This window comes from Canis aureus, chromosome 19, assembly GCF_053574225.1.
Source record: "Canis aureus isolate CA01 chromosome 19, VMU_Caureus_v.1.0, whole genome shotgun sequence".
NCBI classification, from domain to species: Eukaryota; Metazoa; Chordata; class Mammalia; order Carnivora; family Canidae; genus Canis; species Canis aureus.
In genome coordinates this window covers 53,941,528-53,961,892 of record NC_135629.1, presented here as the reverse complement: position 1 = coordinate 53,961,892, position 20,365 = coordinate 53,941,528, and the positions used below count along the sequence as shown (strand labels likewise).

At 54.8% G+C, this 20,365-nt stretch overlaps 2 protein-coding genes across 12 annotated transcripts in view; one reads left to right on the top strand and one right to left on the bottom strand.

The window, feature by feature from the left end:
• The window catches only part of HNRNPM (heterogeneous nuclear ribonucleoprotein M), a 276,948-nt gene extending 271,377 nt beyond the window's left edge, over nucleotides 1-5,571 (bottom strand). For all 11 annotated transcript variants that reach the window (XM_077860179.1, XM_077860181.1, XM_077860182.1 and 8 more), the window contains exon 1: nucleotides 5,566-5,571. The gene's annotated coding sequence lies outside the window, so the exon portion shown is untranslated. The remainder of the gene's footprint in view (nucleotides 1-5,565) is intronic.
• The window catches only part of FBN3 (fibrillin 3), a 52,936-nt gene that overhangs the window by 13,547 nt on the left and 19,024 nt on the right, over nucleotides 1-20,365 (top strand). Inside the window, exons 21-40 of the mRNA XM_077860200.1 lie at nucleotides 196-321; nucleotides 1,422-1,646; nucleotides 1,833-1,958; nucleotides 2,330-2,458; nucleotides 3,497-3,622; nucleotides 3,902-4,027; nucleotides 4,191-4,313; nucleotides 4,464-4,589; nucleotides 5,613-5,738; nucleotides 7,079-7,201; nucleotides 7,402-7,524; nucleotides 7,916-8,041; nucleotides 8,150-8,272; nucleotides 9,286-9,408; nucleotides 9,822-9,983; nucleotides 10,935-11,003; nucleotides 12,007-12,132; nucleotides 15,886-16,011; nucleotides 16,400-16,549; nucleotides 18,593-18,664. Coding sequence (XP_077716326.1) covers nucleotides 196-321; nucleotides 1,422-1,646; nucleotides 1,833-1,958; nucleotides 2,330-2,458; nucleotides 3,497-3,622; nucleotides 3,902-4,027; nucleotides 4,191-4,313; nucleotides 4,464-4,589; nucleotides 5,613-5,738; nucleotides 7,079-7,201; nucleotides 7,402-7,524; nucleotides 7,916-8,041; nucleotides 8,150-8,272; nucleotides 9,286-9,408; nucleotides 9,822-9,983; nucleotides 10,935-11,003; nucleotides 12,007-12,132; nucleotides 15,886-16,011; nucleotides 16,400-16,549; nucleotides 18,593-18,664 — 2,556 coding nt within the window. The remainder of the gene's footprint in view (nucleotides 1-195; nucleotides 322-1,421; nucleotides 1,647-1,832; nucleotides 1,959-2,329; nucleotides 2,459-3,496; nucleotides 3,623-3,901; nucleotides 4,028-4,190; nucleotides 4,314-4,463; nucleotides 4,590-5,612; nucleotides 5,739-7,078; nucleotides 7,202-7,401; nucleotides 7,525-7,915; nucleotides 8,042-8,149; nucleotides 8,273-9,285; nucleotides 9,409-9,821; nucleotides 9,984-10,934; nucleotides 11,004-12,006; nucleotides 12,133-15,885; nucleotides 16,012-16,399; nucleotides 16,550-18,592; nucleotides 18,665-20,365) is intronic.

Sequence of the window (20,365 nt, the reverse complement as noted above, 5' to 3'; positions counted from 1 at the left end):
CTCCTCCCTCTGAGCTGCACGCGGACAGGTGCATGCCATGGGGGATGCCCGGGGTCCTGAAGTCTTTTGAGGTCGAGACAGAGATTCCCCCTCCCTGATACCCGGGTCATGCCCGAGACTCCCTGGCCTCTGGGGCTGGCACTGTTCCTTCCCGCCTCCCCAAGGACAACCGTCTCCTTTTCTGACCCTGCCCAGATGTGAACGAATGCGAGGTCTTCCCCGGGGTATGTCCCAATGGACGCTGCCTCAACACGGCTGGCTCCTTCCGCTGTGAGTGCCCCGAGGGCCTGACGCTGGATGCCACGGGCCGGCTGTGCGTGGGTGAGTCCTCGGGGCCACCTCGCCCTCCCTCCACTGCCCCTGCCCCAGTGCCTGGAGACCCCTCCTAGGGACAGAAAGGATTTGGGGAGACCTCTGGGACCCTCTCTACTTCTGCACTCATTTCTTGCTGACATGTCTCAAAAGAGGGCCTTGTTTGTTTTGGGGGTTCACCCTTTCACTTCACTTTAATGAGGCTCGTTGCAAACAGTAAGAGCTTGTGAAACAGCATCTGCGACTTTTTTTTAAAAAGATTTTTATTTATTTCTTCATGAGAGACAGAGAGAGAGAGAGAGAGAGAGAGAGAGACAGACAGACAGGCGGAGGGAGAAGCAGGCTCCATGCAGGGAGCCTGATGTGGGACTCAATCCCGGGTCTCCAGGATCAGGCCCTGGGCTGGAGACGGCGTTAAACCGCTGAGCCACCCAGGCTGCCCGTGTCTGTGACTTTTATTTATTCCTTCTCGTTAAGTGGAGAGTGTTGACACGGGGCGGATCTGCTCACCGGGCACCCCTAGCATGCCTGGGAATCTCCCTCAGCATCTGGGGCTCCAACATTCCCTCCGAATGGCTCCCCCCTCAGGCTCAGAGATCTGAGATGTTTTCCCCGCTGGATGAGGGCTCCCTGGTTTTGCCACTGTTAACATCTTTTTAAAATTTTTTAAAGATTTTATTTATTTATTCCTGAGAGACACACAGAGAGAGGCAGAGACACAGGCAGAGGGAGAAGCAGGCTCCATGCAGGGAGCCCAATGTGGGACTCGATGCCAGGACCCGGGGATCACACCCTGAGCGGAAGGCAGATGCTCAACCACTGAGCCACCCAGGTGCCCCTGCCATCAGGTTGTTCTGAGGGAGTCTTGATGTTACTTTGAAGATGAAGTGGGTTGAGGAGCTTAGAATGGCACCCGGCACCTAGCAAGCACCTTAACAGGGCGAGTTATTGCCACTAAAATGTAACTGTTGGGTGACGTCGAGTGTCAGCACGAGGCAGTCACTCCCCTCGTGCTCCTTCCTGCTGGGGAGGGCGGTGCGGACAGATGCTGCCGAGGGAGACCACGGCAAGGTGGGAGGGGGTGACCCGATGACTGTCCCTCCGTGTAGACATGCGCCTGGAGCCGTGTTTCCTGCGTTGGGATGAGGACGAGTGTGGGGCCGCCCTGCCCGGCAAATACCGGATGGACGTTTGCTGCTGCTCAGTGGGGGCCGCCTGGGGGGCCGCGTGTGAGGCGTGCCCAGAGCCCGGGTCCCCCGCATTTGCCAGCCTGTGTCCCCGGGGGCTGGGCTTCGCCAGCCGGGACTTCCTGTCTGGCCGGCCCTTCTACAAAGGTGTATTGGGGCGCTGGGAGCCTGGAGGCCGGGGAGAGGGCACAACACAGCCGGGGCCCCGAGGCGGGGAGTGTGTCTGGGGGAGAGCGGAGGGTGTGCATGCAGTTCGAGGTGTGAAACCTGGGGAGCACACCCAGGGACAGTGGACGCATTTGACCGACAGCGTTTTCTGCTCCTGCGCCGCAGATGTGAATGAGTGCAAGGCGTTTCCCAGCCTCTGCGTGCACGGCACCTGCCGGAACACGGTGGGCAGCTTCCGCTGCTCCTGTGCGGGGGGCTTCGCCCCGGATACCCAGGGCAGGAACTGCACAGGTACGGGCCTGCCTCGACCACTGATTGGGGGGGCGCCTGCAGGGACGGGGGCTTCGAAGCAGACGTGGAGTCAAGACCTGTTCCGCGGGCCTGTCTTGTCCTGCCTGCCAGCCGGCTGTGTGACCCAGGGCAGGTTGCCGCCCTCTCTGCCCCTTAGGGGACCCCTACCGTAAAAGGAGGGGCTGACAAAGGTGACCTCCAGGGAGGAAACTCCCTGCTCTTGTCTGGGGTGCAGTCACAGCATCTCTGCGCCCCCTGCCTCCCCACCTCACCCCTGCCCCCTACCCCTGACCCCTGGCCCACTTCGGCATCTCAGGCTCCTTCGCAGTATCTACACATGTGGAGGCCGGCCCCTGCCCCTCTCTCCCCAGACATCGACGAGTGCCACATCTCCCCTGACCTCTGCGGCCAGGGCACCTGTGTCAACACCCCAGGCAGCTTTGAGTGCGAGTGTTTCCGTGGCTATGAGAGCGGCTTAATGCTGATGAAGAACTGCGTGGGTAGGTGACCGCAGGGCCATTGTGTGGGGGACCCCGATGGGTCTTGGGGCTGCGGGGAGGGGTGGTGGGGATGTTGCTTTGATGGATAGGGTTGGAGGGGCAAGTGTGGGGAGAAGCCGAGACCCAGCAAATCCGGGTGCTGTGGGGTGGTGTCCCCAAAGGCAGCCGGACATCAGGTCTGTCCTGCAGAATTGAGGCCTAGGGACCAAGGTCTGGGTGAGTTCTCCCAGGGCAGGTGTAGTGGGAGAAGAAGAGAAGGGCCCTGGAGAGAGGAGCTCCCCTCCCTTCCTTCCTTCCTTCCTTCCTTCCTTCCTTCCTTCCTTCCTTCCTTCCTTCCTTTTTTTATTCATTCAGCGAACATTTTGTGTCCCATTATTGAGGGAACTGCCAAGAGCTCATTCGTTAGCCCATGACCAGTCCCTCTGAGCTCACGACCTGATGGGGAGACAGGCGTTAGTAAGATTAATCCCCAGAGAAATGCAAAATGGTCACTGTGAGAAGCACTTTGTGGAGGGGTGGAGTGTGGTCCCCGGGGATGTCCTGCGCTCGGGGGCTTGAGGTTGTGGCTGAGGGACTGGGAGTCTATGTGGTGCAGAGGGGCTGGAAGATCAGCCTGAAGGGAGAACAGCAGGTGCAAAGGCCCTGGGGTGGGTCAGAGGGGTGGAAGGAAGTGAAGGAGATGAGTTCGAAGAGGCTGTTGGGACAGCCTGCTCCCCACACTGATGCCTCGAGGCTGGACCTTGCCTTTCCCCTGTGTCCTACAGGGTTGCTTCTCAGGGGCTCCCTCAGTGACTCCAGGAGCGTCAGCCTGGTGGCCCTGATTCCCCTGAGAATTCCAGCTTCCTTCCTGGGTTCACTTGTCCCTGCTCTTTTCAGCTCAAGCTCTGCTCCCTAGGGTCATCTGAGCCCCAAGCCTCCAGGCTCTCATGAGTGGAGCCAGGGGGACAGGCCGGGGACCGCAGGGAGCAGCTTCCACACGAGCCACAGCACAGCCACCCCGGCCAGCGTCTTTACATCTGCTCTCTTCCACATGCCCAGACGTGGACGAGTGTGTGCGGGACCCGCTGCTGTGCCGGGGAGGTACCTGCATCAACGTGGAGGGGAGCTACAAGTGTCAGTGCCCTCCCGGGCATGCGCTGACGGCCAAGGACACTGCCTGTGAGGGTGAGTGTGCAACTGGTATGCGAGTGTCAGGTGTGTGTGTCTGGGTGTGGATGTGTGTCCACCAAGGGTGAATGTGTGCGTATAGGGTGCGTTTGTGAATCTTGTGAGTGGGCAGAGGGATGTGAGTGTGTATTTGAGTGTGTGTGTGTTTGTGTGTGTGTGTGAATGCATCGGTGTGCATGTGTGTCCGAGTGTCTCAGGGACATGTAGATGGCAGAAGGGTCCCTGTCACCCGGCTGCTCACACCCGGCCCCCACCATCCACATGCTCCCCCCACAGATGTCGATGAGTGCTCCCTGAGCGACAGCCTGTGTCCCCACGGCCACTGTGTCAACGTCATCGGGGCCTTCCAGTGCTCCTGCCATGCTGGCTTCCAGAGCACACCTGACCGCCAGGGCTGCATGGGTGAGCCCACGCCCCCCTGCCACACCCGGGGCCAGCCGCCGTCCCCTAGTCCTGATGGGGGCCCCAGCCGCAGCGGCTCGTCCTCTCTGCCCCCATCAGCCCCATGCCCAGCCCGGCCTTGCCCCTCGGCCCTGCTTCTCCACCTCTGCCCTGCCCCCCGCAGACATAAACGAATGCCGCTCTGGGAACGGTGGGTGTGACGTACACTGCACAAATACGGAGGGCAGCTACCGGTGCGGCTGCGGACACGGCTACTCTCTGATGCCCAACGGGAGGGCGTGTGCAGGTGTGTGGGATGAGGGAACCAACCTCACCTGGCCCAGGTGAAGCCAGCCAGACCTGGGACAGGCCACTGACCCTGTGGCAGGGTCCCTGGGGCTCCCCCTCTGTCCCTGCCTGCTTACAGCCCAGCCCCCTCCTCTGCCCCCCCCACCAGACGTGGATGAGTGTGCGGAGAACCCAGACATCTGCGATGGGGGCCAGTGTGCCAACGTGCCAGGGGGTCACCACTGCCTATGCTATGATGGCTTCATGGCCACGCCGGACTCAAGGACATGCATTGGTGAGGAGCCGGGACTGTGGAGTGGGGGTGACACACAGTGGGGGTGACTGTGGGGTGGGGGTCTGAACTCACAGGACAGACCTTCTGCAAGGAGGCATGTGGGCAAGACAGACACCAAGCTCCTTCCCTGTCACACGTGGGCGAGGGAGACCAGCTTTGCAGCAGTGCAGCAGTCCACCCATGGCCGCCAGTGCCCTGAACAGACCGCCATGTGCCAGAGTCTGTGGGGTCTGATTCTTAGCAGCAGATGCCCTGAACCTTGTTCTTTAAGCACGTCCACCCAACGCTCACCGTGTACCTGATGCACACACAGGTTCACACCCCGCTCCCAGGGCTACATGTTAAGATTGCTGCACGCCGAGGTGTTTTCTGCATAAGAGGCTGAGCAAGACGGGAAAGGCACTCTGGACTGTGTTACCTGAGCCCTGCTTGGGGACCCTGGGATGTTCAGGCCATGGTCACTGTCCTGTCCTGGCTGCAGGGCGTCACGAGGCCCAGGGAGCAGATGTGTGCTGGGTGCCGCATCAGGGCAGAGCTGGGGCCAGAGTGGGGAAGTTCGAGGAAGTAGAAGCGTGACTCCCAAAAGACGTATCCAACTCCAGAGCAGCTTAGCCTTCTGGACCGCAGGAGTCTGAGGGAGTGCTCAGTGCCTCGGATCAGATCAAATAGGGAACTGCTTTATCTCTCCATCCCCTTCTTACAGATCCACATTGGCATAAAGGCTCAGATAAGGTCTGTAAGAGAAAAACCTGGCTAGCTTCGCTTAGCTCCATGCGCTCTAAATGCATTCAGCTTCAACATCCTTTTGGGAACACATGCCTGATACATACCACAGAATATGGGCTGTGAAATGTTGACTTGATGCTCCTGGTCGCCCAGTGGTGGCACCAGAAGGAGCTTCCCCCGTCCTGGAGTTGGGCAAAGAGAGCCTCAACATGGGGGGCCTGCACTGCAGGGCCGAGAGCCATGCTCGCTTGCACATCCCCTCCACCCTCACTTGCTCCCTCCCCTGTCATCCCACAGATGTGAATGAGTGTGACCTGAACCCCCACATTTGCCTCCACGGGGACTGTGAGAACACAAAAGGTTCCTTTGTGTGCCACTGCCAGCGGGGTTACGTCATCAGGAAGGGGGCCACGGGCTGCTCCGGTGAGCTGGCGGTCGGCGGCGTGGTGCTGGTGCAGGGGGCTCCAAGGAGCCAGCTCAGGGGTCCTGGGGGCCGCCCCATCCCTCAGGGCTGAGCACAGCCAGACCTCATTCTTCCAGATTTCCACAGGTGGGGTCTTGTGTTAAAGCGGGAACAGGACCCAGTCAGGTGCCGCTGGGGCTCCTCTCAGCACACAGCTCTGCAGAGAGACCTCTGCACCCCGAGGCGTCCACAGCAGTGTCCCCAAAGCATGCCAACCTGATGGCTTTAAGTGATACGGGGCTGAACATTTCAGCAGTCGTCGGTTAGGGTTCCTAGGGCTGCCGTAACAAATTCCTCCAAGCCTGGCGGCTCACAGCTGCAGAAATGTATTTCCTCTCCAGAGCGGTCTGGAGGCCAGAAATCTGCAATCAGGGTGTGTGGGCAGGATGGGTTCCCTCCCGGGGGCTCAGAGTGGGAATCTGCCCTTCGGCCTTCTGGTGACAGGGCTATCAGTCCTCCATATTTCTTGGCTTGTAAATGTGTCACTCCACTCTGTCCTCACGTGGGTTCTGGGTCCCAATTCCTGTCTTACAAGGATGCCAGCCATTGGATTAGGGCCACCATAGTCCAGGAGGATCCTGTCCTAACTAACTTGGTTTACATCCACAAAGACACAAAGACCTATTTCCAAATAAGGTGCTGTTCGCAGGTTCCAGGAACTAGGGCTGGAGCATGACCTTTTTGGAGGACGCAAATATACAGTTAGGCAGTTTATTTTAATGGGTATGAGAGTCATACGTCACAAGACAGCCTCAGTTCCATGACTTTTTAGAGACTGTCATTGACGTAAGATTAGCTTGTAAAATAACATTTGGGCGAGTAACAGTGGAAGTAGTGTGAAGAAATGCGCAGTACCCAGTAGCTCACTTAGGCAGTGGGTGGACACTGCAGAGGGTATAAGGGTGAAGCCGACTTCAGACTCGCCTGAGGATCGGAAACTCAGGTTTAGGAGAAATCCCGCTTTTCAGAGCGAGGGCATATGCATTAGGACGGTTATGCTTAAGGTCTACCCTGAGCCTCTCCTGCTGCTATCTCAGACCACTTCAGAGGGCTGCTGGGAGTCATGCTTTTTGGGGTTGGGGGTGGGGGTTTTCTCCTGGGCCCTGGGTGAAGGTGGAAGCTACTGGAGTGGTGGGGGGGCGGGGCTTTCTGGGCCAGCCCTCCCCCAGGAGGCTATACTATCTCCCCACTCTGCTCCTGGGGCCCCATCTCTGCTAGGCTCCAGCCTTGTAGGGGTGCTGTGTCTGCCTTCCCTCTCCTGGTCCCAACCCTTCTTGCGACCGGGGTCCTCTCCTTGCAGACGTGGACGAGTGTGAGCTTGGGAGACACAGCTGTGACAGTCACGCTTCCTGCCTCAACGTCCCTGGGAGTTTCAGCTGCAGGTGCCAGCCAGGCTGGGTGGGGGATGGCTTCGCATGCCACGGTGAGTGCCTGGGGGCAGGCGGCCTGGGCAGAGCAGCTGAGGTAGGTCGGGGGCAGGTGGGGGGCAGGGTGGGGGTGGCCGGGCCCAGGGGTGTCTGCGGGGGTGGGGGTGGGTGCTGGTCAGGGCCGAGATCGGAGGGTCTGCCTCCCTGCAGCCCCCCAATGCACACACCTGGGGGCTCCGGGCTCCGTGTCCTGCAGACCTGGATGAGTGTGCCTTCTGGGAGCACGGGTGCAGCTTGAGAGCCGACTGTCTGAACGTTCCCGGCTCCTACCGCTGCGTCTGCCGCCAGGGCTTCATGGGGGACGGCTTCTCCTGTGAAGGTGAGAGCGGGAGGGCCCGAGAGGGACACCCCGGGGGCTGGATTCCGAGGTGGTCACGGTGGTCAGCTTGCTTCCCGACTCGCCCCGATCCAGCCCGCACACCACACCTTGGGGTGCTGGAGAGGATGTACTTCTGGCCCGCGGGCTTCTCCCCTGGGCTCTGGAGTTGGGGAGCAGGAACGCTTGCTTGCTTCCCGGGGGCCCTCCACCCGCGGCCTGCGTCACCTGGTCCCCTGTCTACCCGAGTCGGGGTCTGAGTTGCCAGCGCTGCTCGCCCGCTTCCTGGAGCCCTGGGTGGCCATGAAGTGTTTGACTGGGGCCCCCCCCCGCCCACCCTGCGCGGGTCCTGGCCAGTGGGGCCCCCAGCCCCCTGCCTCTTGGGGTCCCGCAGACAGGGACGAATGTGCTGAGGACATGGACCTCTGCGAGAACGGGCAGTGCCTCAATGCCCCCGGCGGGTACCGCTGCGAGTGTGAGATGGGCTTCGGCCCCACGGAGGACCACCGCGCCTGCCGGGGTGAGGCCGGGGCCTCGGGGCTGGGGGACACCGCAGGTGGGTCCCGGGGTGGGGGGCGCGGCAGGAGCAGGCGGCCGGGCGAGGCGGGCTGACCTGGGGTCCCCACAGATGTGGACGAGTGTGTTCTCGGGAACCTCTGTGTGTTCGGGAGCTGCGAGAACCTGCCCGGGATGTTCCGCTGCGTCTGTAGTGGGGGCTACGAGCTGGACCGCGGCGGCGGCAACTGCACGGGTGTGTGGGCAGGGCAGTGGGTGCGGGAGGGCGCCAGGCTCGCGGCCCCCTGCCCTTGGACCTCTTCCCGAATGCCCCATTCCAGGGGGTGGGGGGCTTGTCTGACCCCCCACCTCCAGCCGCACCCCCATTGATCCCTGTTCCCCTCAACCTCCGCTCTTATCGTCTATCGTCTCCTGAATAAATGCGGTGAATGAACGCAGCTGTGCTCCCTCCAGTACGATCGTCAAAATGATCTACTTACGTATTTAAAATGGGGGTCAGAAAAAAGTAAAAGTAAAAATAAAATGGGGTCAGCAAACTCTTCCAGCAAAGCACCAGATAGAAAATATAGGGCCTTCCAGCCTCACAGTCTACTGTACGCAAGTGCCTTGTAGCCTGGAAGCAGACACAGGCAGTATGTAAATAAGTGGGCGTGGATGTGTGCCAATAAAACTTTATTTACACAAACAGGCAGGGGGCCAGATTTGGCCCGCAGATAAGAGTCTGCCAACCAACCCCTGGTTTGAAAGCACGACCTAAATGTTGGCTTTGTGTGATAGCTGCGTGGAACCCAGGGCCCGGGAAACTTTCAAGGGGCAGACGTCTATGCCAAGTGGAACAGAGCCCAGAGGAGATGGGGTTGGTCAGGGCAGGGTTGCCCCTAAAGGCTGCTGCCCCCTTGGGTGTCTTCCCAGGGGAGGATATGGCCTCACCCCAGGCTCCACATCCAACCTTTTTTTTTTTTTTTTTTAAAGATTTTTTTTGTTTTTTCATGAGAGACACAGATTGAGGGAGAAGGGGAGGCAGAAACACAGGCAGAGGGAGAAGCAGGCTCCATGCAGGGAGCCCGACACAGGACTCGATCCCGGGTCTCCAGGATCAGGCCCTGGGCCGAAGGCAGCGCTAAACCACTGAGCCACCCGGGCTGCCCCCCCACATCCAACCTTGAGGGCTTCAGCTTTCCAGGAAGAAGGTGGCAGGGAAGTGGGTCAAGGGAAGGCTCCCCACTGATGGCGCCCCCAATTCCACAGATGTCAACGAGTGTGCAGACCCCGTGAACTGCATCAATGGCCTGTGTGTCAACACCCCCGGCAGCTACCTCTGCAACTGCCCCCAGGATTTTGAGCTGAACCCCAGCGGGGTGGGCTGTGTGGGTGAGTAAACCGCGGTGCCAGCCGGGGTTCTGATGGCAGGTGATGGGCGGAGCTGTGGCCTGTTCACAGTCACCTGTTCCTGACAAACAGGACGCGCGCTGGTCCCTGGTCAGAGCCGCTGAGCCTGTTGCCTGTCGGGACACTGTGCTCAGTGCTCTTGCACACCCTTTGACTCTCGGGGTGCACACGCACAGCTCCCCTCCCTGCCCGTTTCCCCGGATGCACCCTTCTGTCTCTAGGCTACACACACAGACACACACAGTCCAATGTGTACACAGATACGTGTGTACAGGGTTTCAGACGTGCACACGGCCACACACACAGTTACCCCCACAGTTACACACGCAGGTGCAAACACACACGTACCATTTCTCTCCTGCCACTTGCTAACCGCCCCTTTTTGCCTGCTCCAGACACCCGGGTCGGGAACTGTTTCCTGGACACGCATGACCGAGGGGATGGCGGCATTTCCTGCACTGCTGAGATTGGGGTTGGCGTCACCCGAGCATCTTGCTGTTGCTCCCTGGGGCGTGCTTGGGGCAACCCCTGTGAACTGTGCCCGATGGCCAACACCAGTGAGTCCCTGGGTGGGTGGGTGGGGGGACACAGGCGAGCACTCCCCAGGACTCGGGGAGTCGTCTTTGCTATGGGAGGGAGACTGAGAACCAGAGAGGGAGAGGGGGTGCCCTGGGTCACACAGCATATTCTTGGCAGTTCATCGGCTGTGCCTCAGGGTCTCTTTCTGCCATCCCTTCCTGCACATTCTCGGTGTGTTCCGATCGCTCCCTTCCTCAGTCAGTCAGCAAACACTGAGTTCCTCTGTGCCCTGTGCAAGGGGCTGGGGGCCCAGAAAAGGATGAACCACAGCCCTGCACCCTGCCTCTCACCCATAAACCAGTGGTCCCTGGACTGTGGGAGAAGAGCAGTCCTAAGGGTTTGAGGCTCAGTGATGGCCGTGGAGGGGAAGGGGGTAAGGGAAGCCTTCCCGAGACAAAGGGCTTGAATGAGGTTTTGAAGGATGAGTAGGAGTTTTCCAGGCAGATCAAGGGGATGGTTGTGCGATTCCAGTGGGAATAGCATGTGCAAAGGCTTCAGGTTCACACACCTGTCACCTATCCAGGTGTGTGTGTCTTTGTGGGTGTGTCAAGTCCAGGGTCTTTCTTTCAATGGGGGAAATTTGCAGTCACACTGGTCTGGTTTGAGGATAGAAGAAATTGCCCTTCTGAACCCCCAACTAACTAGCACACAGTCTATCTATTCACATGTTGAATGTGAACATGTTTACTCGCACGTGCACACGCACGCACACACGCACACACACACACACTACCCCCTCCTCCCAGATTGGCCAAGGTCTCTTGGCCCCAAGAGGCTGAGGAGGTAAGGGGATGTGGTTGGTGTGGTAGAGGGATGCAGGGCCCGTCCTGGAGCCTTTTTAGGGGACCTCGACCCACCTGCCTCCCCTGGGCTTTACCTAAATGCACCCCGCCCCCCCGGCCCCTCAGAAGAGCCTGTTTCCCTTGCAGCCGAGTACAGAACCTTGTGCCCGGGTGGCGAGGGCTTCCGGCCCAACCCCATCACTGTCATCCTGGAAGGTGAGTTCCTGGCAGGCGATCCACCTGCATACCCCCTGGTTGAGCTTTCTCTCATCCCTGCCTCACCAAAGCACAGTTGCGGGGGGCTCACATCTTCCTGCCCAGAGGCCAGGCAGTGAGACCAAACTGTTCTTAGTTTGTGGTGAATTTTTTGGTTTTTCTTTCATCTACCTCTTCTTCCATCTGTTGGTTTGTTGATCCATCCTTCCATGAATCCCCCATCCACCCATCTATCCATTCATCACTCATCCATCCACCCACTCATCCATCCATTTGTCCACCATCCCCCACCCACCCTTCTTTCCCTCCATCCATCCACACACATAATTCCCTCCATCTGTTTGTCCATCCATCCATCCATTCCCCACTCATGCCACTCATAAGTCTTCCATCCTTTATTCCTTCCTCCTTCCCTTCCTTTCTCCCTCTACCCTCCCTCTCTCCCTTCCTGTATTCCATGCATACATACATTCATCCATCCACTCATCTACCCATCCATCTGTTCATCCATCTACTCACCTATCTGTCCATCCATCCATCCATCCATCCATCCATCCATCCATCCTTTTTTAAAAAGTAAGCTCTATGCCCAAGTGGGGCTTGAAATCATGACTGCTGAGATCAAGCATCAGTGCTCTACCATCTGAGCCAGCCAGGTGCCCCTCATCCCTCCATCCTTTTAGGTACAGGGAGTAGTAAGATTGGAGAATCCATCCAGAGGGAACTATGTGATGGATGGATAGATAGATGCATGGATGGGAGGATGGACTAGAAAATGAAGAGAAAGGGGATGAATTCAGGGTGACACTGGCCCCAAAGAGTCTAGGTACAGCCTCCAAGGTAGGCCCTCGTGAACCCTCCAGATAGCCAACAGCTCTCAGGTTTTCTCGACGAAACAGGACTGGCCCCTCCGGGACCCTGGAGAGCTCAGGGCAGTGTCCGTGTTCCCAGAGTCCTCTTCTGGGGCTTTGTTTCTAAGCACGGCTTCCTCACTTCCTGACAGACATTGATGAGTGCCAGGAGCTGCCCGGGCTGTGCCAGGGGGGCGACTGTGGCAACACTTTTGGCAGCTTCCAGTGTGCATGCCCCCCCGGCTACCACCTCAATGGGGACACCCGCACCTGTGAGGGTGAGTATGTACCTGGCCCATCCCCCCTGCCTTCTTCCCTAGTCGTACCTCCTCTCAGGTGCTGGGGCCTGACATGCCCCTAGGGGCCAGCCCATCTGCTTTGCTGTGGGGGGCGAGCAGGGGGTGCATCAGAAGGGCAGAGAAGGCTTCTCTGGCTGCCCTCTGCTCTACTACCTCACTCTGACTTCCTCCCCACTCAGAAATGGCCTGGCTTTGCTAGAGAAGCCACGTTCTCCCTCCTTTGGGCAAATGCTGCTCGAGGCCCCATGCTGGGAGTGGGAAGGGACAGACACAGAGGGAATAGCCACACCGTTCCTTCAAGCAGCGCTTCACGTGCCTCCTTCCTGCTCTCCTTTGTGCATCGTGGTTACAACCAACAAGTTCCTGGTGTCTGTGACTGTCACCACTGCACCAAGCACTTTCCGTTCTCATCTGTTCATTCACCACAACAGCCCCATGAGGGGCCTGTTCCTTTTATGATCCGGTTTTTCAGATGCAGACTAAGGCTCAGGGAGATTAAGTGACTTGTCTAGAGGCACCAGTTAGTAAGTGAGGGAAACCCCGCCATTCTGGTCCTTGAGTCTGAGCTCTTCCAATGCACTATACCAAGTCCGTCTGTCCACCCGTCCATCCATCCACATCCATCCATCCATCCATCCATCCATCCATTCCTCTATACATCCATCCACCTAGTCATCCTCCATCGACCTAGTCATCCATTCTTCCAGCTATCCACCCATCCACCTATCCATCCATCCATCTATCCATCTACCACCTATTCATCCATCCTTCCCTCTGTCCATCCATCCATCCATCACCTATTCATCCATCCATCCATCCCCTATTCATCCATCCATCCATCCATCCATCCATCCATCCACCTAGTCATCCATCCACCTAGTCATCCATCCTGTCCACCCATCCACCTATCCATCCATCCATCCATCCATCCATCCATCCATCCATCAATTCAATCTCTCTCCCCCTTTCAACATTGTTAATTGAACACCTATATGCAGCCAGACACCGAAACTGACACATAAGGACAGAATATCTTTTCCTTGGAGCAGCACTATTTAGAAACTCCAGGAAATGGGGAAGGAAGAGAGAGGGATCTCAGATCAAAACACCGATTTCTGTTGTATGCGGAGGTGGAAGCAGTCACACCAGAATCAGAACACAAATACTTGAAAGATACTTGAAAGATTCCTCTCTGCCTCCCCCACCTCTTAGGATATCAAGGGAGAAAGAGCAGGTCCTATCAATAAATACAGATCACAGGGTAGGGAGACTTCAACCTGAATGTTGACCTTGGATGAGCAGCCTTTCAGGGCCAGCGGTGCTCTTGAGGGCTGCAGTCCTTTCAGCCCTTCCCAGCAGTCACTCTGGGGATGGGACTTGTGCAGTAGCACAGGACCCTGTTCTCCAAAGGGCTTACCTTTGGCTCAATGTTTTGCTGTTACCATCTTGAAACTCTTCACGTATCTTGAATAAGGAAGCCCCAGTCTTCATTGGCACTGGGCAAATTCTGTAGCGGTCGTGATCCTTGTTGAATGGCTTGTTTCACTGCTGGAATCGCTGGGTTGTGTGGCTATTTCTTGACTGTTCTATTTTGTTTGAGGAACTGTCAAACTGTTTTCTGCAGTAGCTACAGCACTTTATGTGCCCACTAGTGGTATGCAAGGGTCCCAGTTTCTCCACATCCTCATCAACAATGGTATTTTCCGTTGCTGAAAGTTATACTGTCTCGTGGGTGTGAGGTGGCATCTCATTAGGGTTTGATCTGCACTTCCCTGATGACTCATGACTAGTGAGCATCTTTTCACATGCTCATTGGTCATTTGTATGTCACTGGAGTAGTGTCCATTCACATCTTCTGCCCATTTTTAAATGAGGATGTTTGTCTTTTTGTTGTTGATTTGTGAAAGCTCTTTATATATTCTGGATACAAGACCCTTATCAGACTGTGATAGTGCCTCCCATTCCTGTCACTTTCTTGATAGTGGTCTTTGATGCCCAACAGGTTTTAGTTCTGATAAAGACCAATTTATCTTTTTTTCTTCTTCCATAGCTGCGCCCTTGGTGTCATCTAGAATCCATTGCCAAATACAGGATCATTAAGATTTACCCCTATGTCTTTTTCTAAAAATGTTATCATTTAAGCTCTTACATTTAGGTTTTCTATTTATTGTGAGTTACTGTTTGTGTAGGGTGTCACGGAGGGATCCAGCTTCATCCCTTTGCCTGTGGACATCCAGTTGTCCCTGCACCATTTGGTGAAGAGACTCTTCTTTCCCCATTGACTGGTCTTGGCTCCCATGCCAAAGCTCACGTGACATATGGTTTATTTCTGGACTCTCAATTATATTCCATTGATTTATAAGTCTACCCTGCTGCTAGCACCCCACTGTCCCAATTACTGGAACATTGTACATTTCAAAATTGGGAAGTGTGAGCACTCCGACGTTGTTTTTCCTTTTCCAAGATGGTTTTAGGTAAGCAGGTTCCCTTGCAATCCCATATGAATTTAGGATCAGTTTTTCCACTTCTCTGGTTTTCTTTAATTTTTTTTTTTTTTTGCAGTTATGTTTTATAGTTTTTGGTATTCAACTCCTGCACTTCTTTGGCTAAATTTCTTCCTGAGCATTTAATTTTTTGGACGCTATTATAAGCACAATTTTTAAAAAAAAGATTTTATTTATTTATTCATGAGAGACACAGGGGGAGAGAGAGAGACAGACAGACAGACAGAGACAGACACAGGCAGAGGGAGAAGCAGGCTCCATGCAGGGAGCCCGACGTGGGACTCTATCCTGCGTCTCTAGGATCACTCCCTGAGAAAGGGAGGCGCTAAGCCGCTGAGCCAGCGGGGCTGTCCTAAGCACATTTTTTTAGTTTCTTTTTGATGGCTCACTGGCAGGATACAGGAATACAGCTGATATTTGTATGTTAGTCTTATATGCTGCAACTATGCTGACCTCACTTATTAATTGGCTCTAACAGTTTTGGTTTTGTGGATTCCTTTGTTTTTTTTTTTTTAAGATTTTTTTTAAGTCATCTCTACACCCCACATGGGGCTCGAACTCACAACCCCGAGATCAAGAGTTATGTGCTCTACCGACTGAGCCAGCCAGGCTCCCCTTTGTCTTGTGCATCCTTTAGGAAACCTCCCATATCAGATTCCACGGTTGTTTTAAGTTCCTGACTGGAGTCCAGAGTTCTGCAAAAGTTGATTTTTGTCAGTTTTTGCCAGCTCAGTAGTTTTCGTGGAGGAATGGAGGCTGGCGTTCCTTACTTTGCCATTTTTGGTGATGCCGCTCCCAGCACGCTAATATCCCACCACCTGTTTTTGTACAGCCCACTGGCTAAGAATGCTTTTTACATTTTTTAAATGATTGAAGAAAATCAAAAGAAGAAGATTTTTGCAATATGTGAAAAATACATCAACTTCACATTTCCTGTCACCTCACATTAGGAACCACACGGCTGCCCCACTCCTGGTGATAATGTAATTGACTCATGGGCTGAAGTCATGTTTTTTTCTTAATAGAAATGAGATCATAGTAAATTTTCCCCCCACTTAGCTCCACATCAGATCTTTCCATGCCACTGGGATGCCTGCATATTTTTAAAATTTTATTTATTTATTCATGGGAGACACAGAGAGGCAGAGACACAGGCAGAGGGAGAAGCAGGCTCCCCGCGGGGAGTTATCCAGACAACTCCTGGATGCTGCCACTCCCTCCCCTGTAGACATCGACGAATGCTCTGCACACTCGGGCATCTGTGGCCCTGGTACCTGCTACAACACCCTGGGGAACTACACCTGTGTCTGCCCTGCAGAGTACCTGCAAGTCAACGGTGGCAACAACTGCATGGGTATGAAGTGTGGTGACTGGGGAGACAGACAGTTGTGGGAAAAGCACTTGGGTGTGGAAGGGACTTCTAGGGGTCTCCATGCCTTGGAAGAGTGTGGAGGGGTGTGTTTAGGGGAGTAGAGAGAGGGAGGGTATATGTATTTGAGTTGCTGGTCAAAGTAGAGAACAAGATGCAGGATTCGGGGACTCAGGGCTGCCATGAATGGTTGTTCAAGTTGTGCACTACCCAACAAAAACTTGAATGTAAATGGCACCCCATGTGTCTTGGGACAGAATCATCAAGCCAATTATTTTCAAGTGGTTACATGAATGAGTTCCCATCCATCTGGCTCTCTCTTCCTCTGGCTAACTGTCTTTTATCCTCCCTCCTCTTCCTAACCCAACTGCAGACATGAGGAAGAGCATCTGCTTCCGGCACTATAACGGCACGTGTCGGAATGAGCTGGCCTTTAATGTGACCCGGAAGATGTGCTGCTGCTCGTACAACATCGGCCAGGCCTGGAACAGACCCTGTGAGGCCTGTCCCACCCCTGCCAGCTGTGAGTGCCCCCCCCCTCAACCTTCTTTCCAGCTTGGTCCTTTTTAGTGCAATATTTAAGGAGGCACACCCTGCTCAGGGCACCCAGATGAGCTCTCATCCTACATTGCTCTGGTGAGGGCTGAGGGGTTGAAGTTATGTCCTTGTCGATGTACAGAAATCATCACTCTTGGGGTGGGCAAAGCTCCCTTTCTTCTATTTTGTGGATTTGGGGAATTTAAAGTGGGTCAGCGAAGCTTGTATTTGTGGTAAAGATCCTTGAAGACTCACGGATTTTTTTTTTGGGGGGGGGACAAGGTCAGTGAGTGCCTGGGGCCAGGAAGGAAAGCAAAACTGGTCAGAGGAACCAGGGTCCCCATGAGCAGGGGAAGGGGCAGACTCGGGAAGCTCTGGGGAGGACTGCTAAAGTGTTGTTTGTGATGAAGAAGGGGTTCCGGGCAGGGAACAGCATGGGCAAAGGCCTGGAGGCAGCACTGAGCCCCAGACCAGGCTAGGAACAGGCATGAGAGTCACCCCCACCCCCACCCCGGTCTGTGGCATTTTGTTATAGCGCCCGAGCTGGCTAGGACAGTTTGTTTCCTAGGGCTGCGGCAACAAATGACACAAACTTGGTGGCTTTTTAACCCCAGAAATTAATTTTCCCCCAGTTCTGAAGACTAGAAGTCAGAAGCCAAAGGGTCAGCAGGGCCATGCTCCATCCAGAGTCTCTAGCTTAAAATCAGTCTTTGCATCTTCCAGCTTCTGGTTAGCTCTGGGCCATCTTTGTGTTCCCCAGCTTGCAGCTCTGTCCCTAATCTCTGCCTTCATCTTCTTATGGGGGCTTATCCCCGAGTGTCTGCATGTCTCTTCTTTTCTTAAAGGACACTGGTCATTGCATTCAGGGCCCACCCTAATCCAGGATGACCTCATCTTTTCTTGATGACGTCTGCCAAGATCCTATTTCCCCCAAATGGTCACACTCGGTGGTTCTGGGTGGACACCAGCTTAGGGGGTGGTGAGCGTCCATCCGGTGCAGGACGATGGAGCAGGGATCGCTGTTGGGCTTTTCTGGGGGTAACAGGTGAGCCTGTTCTGGGTTCTAGGAAACAGAACTGGACAGACCCAAGCTTGAGCAGGCTGGAAGGAAGCCACAAACCTCCAACTCTGGTCAGGAGATTGTCGGGACAGATCACATGTCACCCTTGGGTTGGATGCTGGGACTTAGGCACCTGCCCAGATCTCATGTACCTGAATCTAAGGTACATGTAGAATATGACAAGGTGGAAATCCACACAGGCCAAGGGGCCATTCTCATCACGATGCAGACAGAAGAGCGAGTGAGGACCAGGGCAGGCACCTTGGGGAAGGTGACAAGGAGGCACTGCCTGAATGTCTGCCTGTGTCTGTCCTGTGTGCCCGGAGACACCTGGGCTGCCTGGCAGCCTCTCAGTTGCAGCCAATGGGATGCAACAAGCATGAGGTGCCCCGGGGGACCCCAAGGGTGATGGCGTCAACTCTCTGGTAGCAGTGTGATGGGTCAGCGGGGAGCCCAAGGGGGCCTTCCCCGTGGGCTTCTGAGTCCTCAAGGCTGAACTGGGCTCTGCTAGGAAACAGCAAAAGGAACAGCATATGCGAAGTTCTGGTGACAGGATGGAGCAGGGCCTCTCCAGACATATAATGAAATCGGTGTAAGGTGAGGGCGGGAGTTTACTGCTGGAGAAGTAGGGCCAGGGGACAAAGGTCTCAAGGTCCAAAGTGAGGAGTCTACCTATTATGGTGAGGGCACGAGTGGTTGGCGGCACTCGTGTAGCCAAGAGATGAGAGAGGCTGCATCTCTGCGTCTCTGTGTTGGAAAATCACGCTGTCCAGGTGGATGGGCTGCCCGTGACCCTTCTGGTGTTGGTCAAAGCAGAGGGAGGGAGAGGGACTAGTTATCGGGAGGCCACATGCGGGCTGGGCTGCGAGGGTTGGAGGAGGCGATGAGTGGGGGACCAAGAAGAGGAGGAGGAGTCCTCCCCGGGAGTCTGCAGCCCCAGCACCCTCTGCCCTGTTCCCCCTTGCCCAGTGGACTACCAGATCCTGTGCGGAAACCAGGCCCCTGGCTTCGTCATTGACATCCACACTGGGAAGCCCCTTGGTGAGTGACCATGTCCCCATGTCCCTCTGTCCCCAGAGCCTTGACCTCTCTGTTCCATGCACCCCCACCCCACCCTCCGGCACTTCCAACTCCCCAGACCGGCCCAGGAGTCCTGTTGCCAAACACTTCCACTTTATTTTAAAAAAAAAAAAAAAAGAGTATTTTTATTAAGTTGTCATTCATTTTTAAAAATTCTGATAAATACCATAATGTGAGATTTACCATCTCAACCATGTTTAAGTGTCCAGTTCAGTGGCATTGAGCGGATTCATGTGGTTGCACAGCCACCCCCACCACCCATCTCCAGAACCTTCCATCTCCCCACACAGAGGCCCCATCCCCAGGAAGCACTGACCCCCCCACCCCCTGCCCCACTCCTGGCTCCCACCATCTCCTCTTTGTCCCTGTGGACGGGCCTCCTCTGGGGACCTCCTGGGAGTGGGGTCCTGCAGGAGGTGTCCTTCTGGGTCTGGCTTTTTGCACTGAGCGAGATGTCTCCCCAAGGTTCATCCGTGTTGCAACATGGGTCAGAACACTTCTGTTCTAAGCTAAGCAAGGTTTTGTACTATTTGATCCTTGCGTGCCACATTTCAGCCGGTGGCGTTGAACTAAAGAACCCATTTCCAGGTGTTTTCCCCTCACGGGCATGTTTTCATTCTTTAAAACAAGCATGGCAAAAAAAAAATTTTTTTTTAATTAAAATTAAAAAATTTTAAAAAAAGCATGGCAGAAAAAAGGGGGAGCACCTACGTGGCTCAGCAGTTCAGTGCCTGCCTTTGGCTCAGGTCGTGGTCCCGGGGTCCTGGGATCGAGTCCCGCATCAGGCTCCCCTGCAGGGAGCCTGTTTCTCCCTGTGCCTATGTCTCTGCCTCTCTCTCTCATGAATAAATAAATAAAATCTTTAAAAAAATAAAAATAAAATAAACAAGCACAGCACTTAAGATCTACTCCCCCTGCAGTCACCGTGTCCAACTGAAGTCCCCTTCACTCTCCCAAGATTCCCATGTTGTGTGTCCTAAGGATTTCTAGATCCTTCTTTGTGCATTTCAGTACATGTAGAGGTGGCTATTGAGAATGTATGGCACTGTTTTCTGGGGAGTTTGAAACTTTAAAATTCTCTAATTCACTACACGTTGGCCTGCAACTCATCTTTTTTTCAGCCAGCAACAGGTTGTGGAGATCCGGGCAGGTTACTGCTTGCCGTGCTATCCCTCTTGCCTTGCTTTATAGTATATGTACCGTATGTGGACCCGTCCTGGTCCCCCATGGCTGGACACTGGATTCCTTTTTTTTTTTTTTTTTTTTTTTTTTTTAGGATTTTATTTTTTTATTTGAGGGAGAGAGAGAGAGAGAAAGAGAGAACAAGTGGTGGGGAAGGGCAGAGAGAGAAGCAGTCTCCTTGCTGAGCAGGGAGCCCGACTTGGGGCTCAATTCCAGGACCCCGGGATCATGACCTGAGCCGAAGGCAGACACTTAACCACCTGAGCCACCCAGGTGCCCCTGGATTCCCTTTTTATTTATTTATTTATTTATTTATTTATTTATTTATTTATTTATTTATTTGGATTCCCTTTTTATACAGTTGACCCTTGAACAGCATGAAGGTTAGGGGCATCAAACCCCGTACGGTCAAAAAATCTGCATAAAACTGTTGACTCCCCCAAAACCTAACTAGTAGTCTATTGGCAGCCAGAAGCCTTA